Genomic DNA, 13,258 nt, shown 5'->3' with positions numbered 1-13,258 from the left:
TTAGGGATGGTTGCAGGCCACACTGGTGCTGGAAACCTAACCTGGGCCTCTGTAAGAGCAGGAAGTGCTCTTATCTTCTGGGCAATCTCTTTAGCTCCTCTTTTTACGTTTATTCACTTTGAGGTGTGTGTGTGTGTGTGTGTGTGTGTGTGTGTGTGTGTGTGTGTGTGTCTGGTGGGGGTCATATGTACATGCACATGTACATGCCCATGGAGGTCAGAGGACAGTTGGCATCAGTCAGTTTTCTCCTACCACCATATGGGTCCTGAGGGCCAAACTTACGTCATCAGACCTCACAGCAAGTGCCTTTACCTGCCTTTCCATCCTATTTCGGCAAGCATGGCAGCAGTAGTCTGGTGATGCCCCATTAAAGAGGACATGTGGTGTCGTTAGTCTGCCACAGTCCCCACCATCTCTGTGGCATGCCTCATGATGCTCCAGATTGCCCTACTGACTTAGCTTCCCTCCCTCAGACTTGAGTCTGTCCCCCTGCTCTAAAGTGAAGTGTGATGAGGGCCTAGAAGCCAAGAGCCCCGCCGTTACAGGGGGGGACAGAGGACGAGGTGCCATCAAAGGCTAAGGACGGCTAGAATGGCCGAGAAGGCCAGAGGGATTGCAGAGAGGAGGATGTCCACCAGCTCGGCCAGCGCTGCTGCATGACAAGGACGTGTCCTTTGGTCTCATTGTGTGCAGGCCGTCAGTCACCACTGCATGTGAGGACGCTGTAGAAGGTGGATTGTGAGGTGTAGAGAGATGGGTGGACCGAGAGGGAGACTCTTGGAAACCACAAGGTGCTTGGCTATGAAGGGCAACTTGTTTTTTTTCCTTTTTTTATGACAAGGTCTCATATAGCCTTAATAGTGGCCTGAGACTCACTGTTGTCAAAAATGACCTTGAGGGCTGGAGAGATGGCTCAGAGGTTAAGAGCACTGGATGTTCTTCCAGAGGTCCTGAGTTCAATTCCCAGCAACCACATGGTGGCTCACAACCATCCATAATAAGATCTGGTGCCCTTTTCTGGCCTGCAGACATCCATGCAGACAAAACACTGTATACATAATAAATAAATAAATCTTAAAAAAAAAAAAAAAGACTTTGAACCCCTGACCCTCCTGCCTCCATATCTAGATGTTAGGATTACAGGTGTGTAGCACTGTACCTAGCTTATACTGCACCAAGGAGTGAACACTCGGGACTCAGTGTTAGACAAGCCCTCCCCCAGGTGAGCCACATCCCCCAGCTCAGTCCCTTCCTTGGTTTTCTGTTAAAACAAGCAGTGGATATGCTGTACAATGGTGAGACCTCTGAGCCAAGAGTAGAGAAAGAAGCCTGGAAAGACCAGGTTTGGCTTAAATCTGAGGCTCTGTGACAGGTCTGATCTCTTCATTTTTTATCTCAGACAGTCTTCAAAATGACCTTGTAGTTTATCTGTCTAGATTTTCCATCATTTTGTGAATGGAGTAAACTGAGGCTTAGGGAAATTTCTTTACAAGGCTGGTAAGGGCAGAGCTAGGACTGGATGTCTATGCGCTCAAAATCTTTCCCCTAGTAAAGGGGTGTGTGTGTGTGTGTGTGTGTGTGTGTGTGTGTCTGTCTGTCTGTCTGTCTGTCTGTCTATCTGTCTTTGTACTCTCTGTCATGTTTACTGACCTTTCTCTCTCTACCCTACCTCCTGGGATTGAACCTAAGGATTCATGCATGTTAGGCAGTACCCTACCACTCAGCCATTATTTCCACCCTAGACTTGTTCACAACAGCACACTGGATTCCTATAGCTTTATAGTAGATCTTGAAACTATTAACTTAAGTCTTGTAACTTAGCCCTTCTTAAAAATCACTCTCAGGGCTGGAGAGATACTCCGGGGCTAAGGGCATGTGCTGCTTTTGCAGAGGGCCTGAGTTTGGTTCCCAGCATCTATAGCTCATAACTGACTGTAACCCCAGCTCCAGGGGGCCAAGTGATCTTCTGGACTCTGTATGCACCTGCCCTCATGTGTTCATCCCCACGCACACACACACACAGACACATAGTTAAAAGTACAATAAATCTTTAAAATATTTCCTGCTAAACTTGGCCATTTGTACATACATAAATCTTAGAATTATCTTGTCAATCTATAAAAATAAGACTGGGGGGTTGGGATTTAGCACAAGGCCCTGGGCTTGGTCCTCAGCTCTGGAAAAAAAAAAAGGAAAAAATAAGACTGGCTTTTTTTTTTTTGTTTTTTTGGGTTTTTTTTGTTGTTGTTGTTGGTTTTTTGTTTTTTTTTTTTTTTTTGGTTTTGTTTTGTTTTTTCACTTTTATTTCTGTTTGGTCTTGGAAATTGAACCTTCAGTATGCTAAACTGTGCTCTGCCGCTGAGCTAGGACCCCAGCTCCCTGCTGGGATTTTGATTGTGGTGACTATTGTGAGACTTTTCCAGAAAAGAATTAGAGCAGGTTCTGCCTCACTTGTACAGGCAGAAGAAACTCTACTGAAGTGTGTGACCGTAGGCCAGATCTTGCTGATGACTGTTTCAGCGTGAGGTAGATAAGGACGATGAATGGAAGGACCAGGAATTGATGGCAAAAGGTAGCTAATCCTTAGCCACAGAGGTGGATGACAGGGCTTATGGAGGCCTGGGGCAAACAGTCCTGGCTGGCCCTGTGTGAGGAGGAGCAGGCGGCGATGTCGTCGGGCAAGAATATGAGTTTCGGGCCAGTGAGGAGGCCCTGCCAGGAAAGGCGCTTGCTGGCTGCCCTGCTCCCTGAGTCCAGTCCCCAGGACCCGCACGGGGAGAGAGTTGATCAACTCTTGCTTTCTGAAAACTGCTCACACAAATGCACAACTACATGTTCAAAATGCATGAGCGTGCGCAACACACACACACACACACACACACACACACACACTCGAATTTAGTGTTGTTTGCTCTTTCAGTCAGTGAAGTTACAAGTCTGGATTTTATGCAGACTCCCAGGTTCTAAACTTGAAGTTGAAAATACTGAACAAGTCAGAACTCCCTGTGGGCTGCCAGTCTGTGACCTCTGCCTTAGTCTAGCCATTCTTTAGCCCTTATTTTCATCATCTGTAAGCACGGAGGTGTTGAATTCAGTCTCAAGTTTCCTTCTAGTTTAATGATTCAAGATTTCAAAAGAGGAAAGTGTCAAAATAGCCGAAAGGTTTTGGAGGTAGCTGAAACATCTACAGAAACGGTAACTGGAGAACGTGTCCAGGTCTCTAGAGTTCACATTAGAACCATCGTAGTTTTTATATTTATCCTTATCCTTTGTGAAGGGCTCGGGATGACTCGGCTAACCACATGAGAGCTCACTCTGCTGTCACACAGCCTTTGAAGGTTCTGGAGAGAGGCTCCTCCAGAGGACAAGCAGTGTGGGGTCCTTTGCAAGGGCCTTGAGTACCGTTGAAGGCAGGTCCCCAGCTGGCTTTATAATTGAGCCTGGTTCAAGTGTCAAGGCTTTCGGGTAAGGGTTGACCTTTGTGGGAACTCTCAGAGGGAGGAGCTTTGGCAGGTGTGTACATTGTAAGCTTGTGCCTGGCATGGTATCTAACACAATTAAGTTTTTATATAAATGAAGAAATGGATTGGGTGATTCTTTGAAGAAGGAATGAAAGGCTTTAGATGAAGGTGACCAAGAATCCTGCCGTAGCATTTCAGAGATTGCGAGTCAAATGCTTCTAGAAAGTGCATTTAGAATGTTAAAGTAGAAAGCTGGCTTTATTCTTAAACTTGGCTCATAGGCAGAAATAGCTTACTGAGTCTTCAGATTTGACTATGAGATCTGAGTTTTGATTAATATATAACATATAATTAATATGTCTCCCTATACAGCATATTGAGTATAAGGAAGCTAAAGACACCCAAGGGCTTCTTCATATGCCTTTAAAATTTACAAGCAAGTATGTGTACTTATTTTTTGAATATGAATATTAAATTAAGGAATATCATCACATCTGGGATATCTCTTAGGGTACCAAAGGCAGTGAAGGAGGCAATGATGAACTGGGCTGTCTCAGTTGGTAATCATAGAAGCTGTTGGATCGATAGAAGATGATTTCATTCCAGTCATTTCTGTCTTCTGTGTATCTGAAAGCTTTCATAGTAGGCATTAATAGATCAGAGATTCATAGGCTCCACAATGAGTTGTGAATCTTTCAGACTTTGAAATTGTGTGGTCATTGAATTTTTCTTGTCATAGTTTCCTTACTGTCATATTTACAGAATATTTATAGTGTCTCAGATAATTTTTGATAATTAACTTTCAAGTTTATGTGTATGAGTGCCTGTGTGAGTTTATGTGTGTGGAAGTGCTCTTGGAGGCTCTCGAACTGGAGTTATAGGAGGCTGTGAACTGCCTGTTGTGGGTCTGGTACCCGAACCTGGATCCTCTGTGAGAGCACTGCACTTTCTTAATTGCTAGTCATTACTCCAGTGCCTACACTGTATCAGATATTTGAAATAATAATAACAGATAGCATAATCATTAAGGGAGAAATGGAAAACAGAATAGAGCATGGTAGAAAGAGGAGTGTGGGTTTTGAATGAAGCAGCCGTGGCTTGGCCGTGGGCAGGACATGGAACTTATCAGAATGCGGGTTCCCCGGTCTGCAAATGCAGGGCAATGCGATTTCTCCGTGTTATGTGCAGAAAGCTAAGGGTGAAGTGGGCCAAGTATCTAAGGCCAACACCTGGCCTACCCTAAGGGCTCAGGCAGAGTAGTGGAAGGGTAAGACTCTGCCTCAGGCGTCTCTCTAGGATCTTTCTCCCTTGTATGAATCGTAAGTCAAGGGTTCTATAGCTCACAGTTAATGTATTATTTTAGAAGCAGAACTCATGAAGAGCAAACTGCATCACTGTGGGCTTATAAGAACTATGCTGGTTGACTGCCCTCTGAAAGCAAGGATGAAACTGTGAAATCCATAGGATACTGCTTGATGCCCGCCCTGGCCTCCTTCACTAAATATTTGTATTACAAGTGTGTGTGTGTGTGTGTGTGTGTGTGTGTGTGTGCGCGCGCGCGTGCAGCACACATGGCACACATGTGGAGGTCAGAGGACAGCTTGCTGGAGTTGGTTCCCTCCTTCTACCCTATGAGCCTGGGGGTCAAACTTAGGTCATCAGGCTTGGTGGCAAGGTCTCCCACCCATTAAGTTATCTGATTAGCCCGCCATGGCCTCCTTTAATAAGTCCCTATCTAGAGATTGAATAATCACTCACACTTAGAATGAGTTCTAATGAGTTCAGGAAAATAAATGTTATATAGCCTTTAAAAATTACACACACACACACACACACACACACACACACACACACACACAGAGAGAGAGAGAGAGAGAGAGAGAGAGAGAGAGAGAGAGAGAGAGAGAGAAAATGGTCTAGAAAAGGCTCATGATGTAAGTATGCAAGATGGTACCTATGTTGGCTGAGTGTGGTGGTGCTATCCCAGGACTTGGGAAGAAGATGTGGCTGTGGGGTTGGGGTATTGGGAGTTCAAGGCTCGCCTCTGTTACATAGCGAGTTTTAGGCTAGCTTGACTATATTAGACTCCATCTAAAAAAAAGAAAGAAAAACAAAACAAAACAAAAACATAAATCCCCCAGCAAGTTGTATCTGTGCTATGACCCCTCATCCATAGTTATGACACATAAATGTACATGGTATTGAGGAAGTCCGTGGAGAACGAAAGGAGACAATGTTGTTGGTTTTTAGATAGCTTAATTTTCTTTTAAAAAGTCTTTATTGTTAAATATTGTGCCTGCATGCTTATACACCATGGTGTGTAAGACATTTGGAATATTCAGAAATTCTTTCTAAACTAATAAAGAAACTAAGCAGAAAGAAGCCAAGCTGTGGTGGCACACGCCTGAAATCCTACCACTTAGGAGCAGGAGGCAGGAGGCGGGAGGCTCAGGATCCTTAGCTACGGAGTGAGCTTAAGGTCATCCTAGTTGTGTGGATCCATATCTCAAAACAAAAACTCAAATGAAACAGATCTCAGAAAGCTCTGGAAACCTGAAGATTATGGTCACTTAAGTAGAAAAAGAAATTAAAACCAAGACTTTTTTTTTTTTTTTAAGCATTCTACAAAATACTGTACTTGGATGCCTCTTTCAGATTTTACTGAACATTCTTGAAATCACTCTGTTTCCAGGTTCAGTTTCAGAAGCTTCAGCAACTGCGCCTTACTCAGTACCACGGGGGATCCCTACCTAACGTGAGCCAGCTGCGGAGTGGCACGTCAGAGTTCCAGGTACTCCACTTGCCTGCTTTTGTGACTCTGGAGGGAGTGTAGGGAGACAGAGATAAGCCCTAGAAGATTAGCATTTGAAGAATGGCTTCGGCCCAAGTGCAGTTGGGTCTTCTGGGAAGTCCATCAGTAAATTCTTTTGTAGTGTGTCTGCCAGTGAAGGTGGTGTGACGCTGTCACACGTAGTCAGAGGCTGAGCATCCAGTTGAAGTGTGTGAAGAGAACTTGCCTAGCATGTACCAGGCCCTGGATTCCATCCTCAGCATCACCAGGAAACAAAACAGAGAGCACCCCAAACTGTAACTTGAACCACATGTTTAAGTTAGTTTTCTTCTAGCCACACTAAAGGAAAATAAACTGGTGAAATTAAATTTAATAGAATTTAAACAAAAGGTATTCATTTTAAAAGTTATTATCATTGTATGGATGTATGATGTGTGTATGTGTACAGATGTGGCTTGTGCCACAGCATGTCTGTGGAGGTCAACTTTCTTTTTGTTTGTTTGTTTGTTTTTCAAGACAGGGTATCTCTGTGTAGTCATGGCTGTTCTGGAACTTGCTCTGTAGACCAGGCTGGCCTTGAACTCAGAGATCCACCTGCCTCTGTTTGTTGGGATTAAAGATGTGCATTACCTTGCTCAGCTTCAGAAGACAACTTTTAAGGGTCAGTTGTCTCCTACCATGGGTTCTGGGAATAGAACTCAGGTCATCAGATATTTACAAGTGTTTTGACCTGTCAGTATTCTGCTGGCCCTAGCTTAGGGTTTTTGAGATAGAGTCTATATAGCCCTGGCTGCTCTGAACTTGCTGTGTAGACCAGGGTGGCTTCAGAGTGTCCTGATCCTCCTGCCTGTACCTCCTGAGTGCTGAGAATACAGGTATCTCACGACATCTGGCTGTTCAGTTTTCTTTCTTTCTTTCATTTTTTGTTTTTGTTTTTGTTTTTGTAGACAGGTTTTTACTGGTCTTGAGCAGCTTAAGCTATATAGCTGAAGATAACTTTGAGCTTCTCATCCTCCTGCCTCTGTCTCCAAAGTCCTAGGGTACTGGGGTACTGGGGATGGGACCTAGGACTTTTGTAAATGCTGTGCTAGGCAAACACTCTACCATCTGAGCTACATCTTCAGCCCTGGTCTTAGTTCTTGATCTTCTTACTGTAGCTCTCCAAGTCCTGGGATCATAGGCATGCTACTTATATAACCCAAGATATACCATAATACCATTTCAACATATAATCAACACACAAAGTGTAAGAGAGTTTCCATATTGTTCTGTGCTGAGTCTTGAGGTCTGTTGTGTATTTTTACTTAAAGTCTTGAGGTCTGTTGTGTATTTTTACTTAAAGCATGTCTCAGTCTTGACTACTCATGTTGCCAGAGTCATATGACTAATGATGGCCTCACGGGGCAGGTGGGCCAGAGGCATAGATAACAGTCTGCTGCGCCGAGATTAGCGCAGTCTCAGGTGCTATAGTCATTTACCCGAAGAGCCTTACTTAAACAGTGTGGAATTAGTGTTGCAGACAATAGTGCCTGGTACTGTAGTTAAGATCTGAGTTAGACCTACTTTGATGTCCTACTCACAGAAAAGTTAGAAGCCTGCCATTTTTAATTTAACAAGTTAGGATTTGATGTTAGAGTTGATATATAAACTTTGTGATAAAGCATCACTCAGCTGGGTGGTGGTGGTGGTGGTGGTGGTGGTGGTGGTGGTGCTGCTGCTGCTGCTGCTGCTGCTGCTGCTGCTGCTGCTGCACACCTTTAATCCCAGCACTCGGAGGCAGAGCCAGGCGGATCTCTGTGAGTTCGAGGCCAGCCTGGGCTACAGAGTGAGTTCCAGGAAAGGCACAAATCGACACAGAGAAACCTTGTCTCGAAAAAAACAAAAAAACAAACAACAACAAAAAAGTATCATAATAACTCCAGGCCTTTGGATGACCTTCTGTCTTATTTTGGGGATGTGTATACATGGTGTGTGCATTGTCTGTGGTATCTGTGTGTTTGTGTATATGTGTGGTATGTGTGTGATGTGTGTGTGGTGTGTGTGTGTGTGTGTGTGTGTGTGTGTGTGTGCATGTGTGTGTGTGAGTATGAGCTCAGTAATACTGGGGTTATGGGCACACAAAGCTGTTCTTAGCTTTTTACATGGGTGCTGGGGACTTGAGCTCAGATTCTCATGCTTACAGAGCATGTGTTCTTACCCAGCTGTCTTCCCAGCCCCACCTCCTTCAGTTTTAAAGCTGGGTCTTCTTTGTTGAGAAACTGAGTTCATTGCTTTTACGAGATCCAAAATATTGTGGAGCATTTTGAGTTTGTGTGTGTCTGTGTGTTTGTGTGTGTGTGTTATATGTTTGTGTTTGTGTGTTAGTATGGACATAAGCGTGTCATGGCACACATGTGGAGGTCAAAGGGCAACCTCAGTTGTTAGTCTTCACCGTCTGTCTTTTTGAGGCAGGGTCTCTTTGCTGCTGTGTACACCAGACTGGCTGTTGTGCAAGCTTCTGGAGATGGTTTTCTCTTTCTTCCATCTCACCCTAGGAGTACTAGACTCACAGATGTGTGCTGTCATGTACAGCTATATGTGGATTCTGGGGGCTGAACTCGAGTTATCGTGACCATGGCAAAATGAACCATTTCCCCAGCCCAGATACTGTAATGTTCAACCAGTTCAGTTTTTGCTAATATTTGAAAAAACTGGAATCTGTGGCACTTCTGCTTGTAAACATTCATACTGAGAATCCTTTTTTTTTGTTGTTGTTTGTTTGTTTGTTTGTTTGTTTGTTGTTTTTTTGTTTTGTTGAGACAGGGTTTCTCTGTGTAGTTTTGGTGCCCGTCCTGGATTGCACTCTGTAGAGCAGGCTGGCCTTGAACTCAAAGAGATCCACCTGGCTCTGCTTCCTGAATGCTGGGATTAAAGGTGTGCACCACCACTGCCCAGCAAGAATACTTTTTTTTAATACTAAAAATTGTTATTTTAAGCCAGGGATAATGACAGATGCCTTTAATCCCAGCACTCAAGAGGCAGAGGCAGGCAGATCTCTGTGAGTTCAAGGCCAGCCTGGTCTACACAGAGAAACCTGGTCTCAATAAAATAATAATAATAATAATAGTAATTTTTTTTATTATTATTATTATTATTATTATTATTATTATTATTATTATTATTATTTGGGGGAGCTGGAAATAGTCCAGCAGTTAAGAGCATTTACTGCTCTTGGAGAGGACCCAGGTTCAGTTCTCAGCACCCCATCAGGAAGTTCACAGCTGCCTGGAACTCTAGTACCAGAGTATCTGATTTCCTCTTCTGGTCTCTGTGAGCACCTGTACACACATTGTGCACATTCATACACCCAGGCACACGTGTGTACACATAAAATAAATAAATCTTTTTAAGGGCTTGGGGACACAACACAGTAGAGGAAGTATTTGCTGTGTAAATATGAAGATTAGAGTGTGTGCGTGCGTGGCCACCACCAGAAATCACAGCACTGAGGAAGCAGAGGTGGCTAGCCACACCACATGTGCTTGGTGTACTCACACTTCAGCAAGAGACCCTGCCTCAGTAAAGTGGAGCGGCTTCAGGCCTTCACATAGGCCTGCACACCCACCTACCCACCCCCCATGTGCCTATGCACATGTGTAAAATGTGTTTTAATTCGTTTTTTGGTATGTATCCCAGGCTGGCATCAAACTCTATCCTCCCGTCTTGGCCCCTAAGTGCTGAAATTATAGATTTGGTCACCATGCACAGTCAAATGATTACTTTGGGGTAAGGATGTTGGTAGAGCCCTGGGTTAGATTTCCAGAACAATGTGAGCAGGAGGGTTAGAAGTTCAAAGTCGCCCTTGACTATAGAGCAAGTTTGAGGCCAGCTGGGATTAATGAGACCTTGCCTCAAAAGAAACAACAAAAACCATTTTTGACTTTTGTGACCTGACATTTTTGACAGTTACAGGCAGTTATTTTGAAGTGCAGTCTCTGCTGTCCTTTAACACTTTCTGGTTCTCAAGGTTGAACCCAGGGCTTCACATATGGCAGGCAAGCATTCTCCCACTAGGCTTAGGCTCCAGTACCCCTCTCCTGGGGCTTGTGTTATATCTTTGTGATGAGATTCAGATGGTGGTCTGTAGCTCAGAAGTAATGGTTGGATCCCATTAGGCATGTGATTTCATGTCTGTCCTGTGACTGTGGCTGTGCCTTTTACCAGATACAATTGGTCTTTCAGGTTTCCCACTCTGAAGTTGCTCCTTCTCCTTCATAATGAACGACTGTTCTGTGCACAGCCACCTCAAATCTTCACTAAACTTCATTAAACTTTGCATTATATACACACATGCATACACAAATATATGTATTTATTGATATATGTATATTTATGTATCCCTATTGCCATATATTCATAGTATATCTGTGTGTGGTTTTAAGAATTCCCATTTTGTTCAGTGGATTATGGTCTGTAACTGTTATTTTTATTTGATGAATGATATACTCATTCTTTAGGCTAGTAGGAGCCTTCTTCCAAATAGAAAATTTTGTAACAAATTGATGTATAAAGGGGACTCTGGGGCATAGGTCCTCTTCTGTTACCTTTTTCGAGGTATAATTGATTCTTAGATATGCTGTGTGGAACTGCCATCACAATCACTGAGTTATAGACTGTTCCCTCACTGCAGAGAGGCTGTGTCCCTTGGTGGACATTCTTCGTACTCCCCCAGAGCGCCCTGTGAATGGAATCAAAAGGATGTGGTCTTCGACTTCTCGTTGCCTTTAACTGATCACACTGGAGTCTCATCTGTGCTGGTGCATACGCTCGTTTCCTGTGGCTGCTGGTACAAAGTACCACAACTTGGTGGCTTACAATAGGGAAATTCACTTTCTCACAGTTCTTAGTCCGGGAATCTGATCACGGAGTCAGCAGGGATGCTCATCTGAACACTGCAGGGAAGAGTCTTGCCTTGCCTTTCCCTGGCATTTGTCAGTAGTCCTGTCACAGCCATCTGTGGCTCTGTTGTCATGTGACCTTTCCATTTAGCTGTGATTTAACCCCTTCTCCTGTCTCTTATAAAGACACCAGTCCTTGAATGTAGGGCCATGCTACTCTAGTACGGCCACCTTCTGAGTTAATGAATGATGTACAAAGATCCTGGGATTTTTTCCCTTTCCTTTCTCCTCCTCTTCCTCTTTTTTTGTTTTGTTTTGTTTTTTTATTTTTTGGAGCCAGGTTTCCTCTGTGCAGTTTTGGTGCCTGTCCTAGATCTCGCTCTGTAGACCAGGCTGGCCTAGAACTCACAGAGATCCTCCTGCCTCTGCCTCCTGAGTGCTGGGATTAAAGGCGTGGGCCATCACTGCCTGGCCCTGTTTTTTCCCCCTTCTTGAGACAGTGTTTTATCCTGCACCCAGGCTGGCCTGGAACTCACTGTATAACACAGAGTGACCTCAGACTTGGAGCAGTCCTCCTGCCTCAGCCTCTTGAGTGCTGGGACTACAGCTTCGTGTGCAGTTGTGCTCTGTGTAAATGCCTAGTGGGACTCATGGGTCCTGTGGTAATTGGGCTCTCTCCCTGTCTGTGTTTCTGATGCAGAGGACTGGACGTGGCACCTTCACCCCAGTCCGGACCCCAGCCCTGCTTTACCTTTATAGGATGTCCTACCTGGCTTCCAGAGGCCTTACCACGTCACACACAGCAGCAAGATGTACAAGTTCCAACAGACCTAGTCTTCTCTAGCCCTTGACATTTCAGGCTTAAAAACCCAAAAAACAGCCAGGTGTGGCAGCACATGCTTTTAATCCCAGCAATAGGGAGGCACAGGCAAGTAGATCTCTGTGGGTGTGAGGGTCGGCCAGGTAGGGAGGTATAGTAAGACGTCTCAAAAAAACAAAAAAACCAAACCAAACCAAAAACAAAACCCCTCAACCAGCCAGCCCCCCCCCACTTACCATCTTAATAATTTTTAAAATACACAGTTCAGTGGCTAAGAACATTCATATGATTGTGCAACCAATCTCCAAGATTTTTTCATCTTACAGAACTGGAACTCGGTACTCATTGAGAAAACATTTCTGTTTTCCCTTTCCCAGCCTGGCAGCTGCCCTCTGCTTTCTGTCCATGAATGGGGCTGCTCTACGTGCCTCACTTAATCAGACACTGTCTGTCTTTTTGTGACTGAGTTGTTTTACCTCACATAATTTCCTCAATTTTCATCCATATTGTGACAGGATTTCCTTCCCTTTTAAGGGTGAATAATATTCTATTGTATGTGCATACCACATTTTGTTTATCTGTTCATCTGGTGGACACTCGCTTTGCTCTGCCTCTTGACTGTGGTGTATTATGCTGTGGTGAATGTGCTGTGGTGTGCAGATATCTCAAGTCTCTATTTCCTGTTTTGTGACAGGGCTCAGGTAGCCTAGGCTGGCCTCAAACTGGATAGTAGCTGAAGATAATGGTGACCTTCTAATCCTCCTGCCTCTACCTTCAAGTTTTGGGAGTACAGACATGTGCCTCACCTGGTTTAAGAATCTATTTTCAATTTTTTTTTTTAGGGATAAATTCAGAAGTGAGAGTGCAAGATCATTTGTAGGTCTCAGGAAGTGCCTATTTTCTATAGCAGCTGCTCTATTTTGTGTTCTTGGCCATAGCACACAGGGTTCCAGCTTTTCCACACCCTGGCCGAAACCTGCTCTCCCTCCTCCCCAAAAGCTATCTTAGTAGATGTGTTATTCCAGTAGGAAAAGCTTTGTATTTTCCTAATAACTGATAATGTTGAGGTGTTTTTTGTTTTGTTTTGTTTTGTTTTTGTTTTTGTATTTTTAAGAGACAATGTCTCACTGTGTAGCCTTGGCTAGCCTGGAATTCATTATGTGGACCAGGCTAGCCTCATACTCAGGGATCTACCTGCTTCTGCCTTCTGAGAGCTGGGAATGCTCAAGTCCAGCTTGAGCATCTTTTTGTATGCTTAGTTGACTTGCAGCCGCTGCTGTCCCCTCCTCTCCTCCTCCTCTGTCCTCCT

The 13,258-nt window shown here is 44.2% G+C and overlaps 1 protein-coding gene across 1 annotated transcript in view; it reads left to right on the top strand.

The window, feature by feature from the left end:
- Positions 1–2,668: 2,668 nt before the first annotated feature.
- Crtc3 (CREB regulated transcription coactivator 3) overlaps positions 2,669–13,258 on the top strand; it is a 104,657-nt gene continuing 94,067 nt past the window's right edge. Inside the window, exons 1-2 of the mRNA XM_036171219.1 lie at positions 2,669–2,701; positions 6,154–6,252. Coding sequence (XP_036027112.1) covers positions 2,669–2,701; positions 6,154–6,252 — 132 coding nt within the window. The remainder of the gene's footprint in view (positions 2,702–6,153; positions 6,253–13,258) is intronic.

Source organism: Onychomys torridus, chromosome 1, assembly GCF_903995425.1.
Source record: "Onychomys torridus chromosome 1, mOncTor1.1, whole genome shotgun sequence".
Classification (NCBI taxonomy): Eukaryota; Metazoa; Chordata; class Mammalia; order Rodentia; family Cricetidae; genus Onychomys; species Onychomys torridus.
Note: the sequence above shows the minus strand (reverse complement) of the source record. Positions and strands in the feature narration are given on the sequence as shown.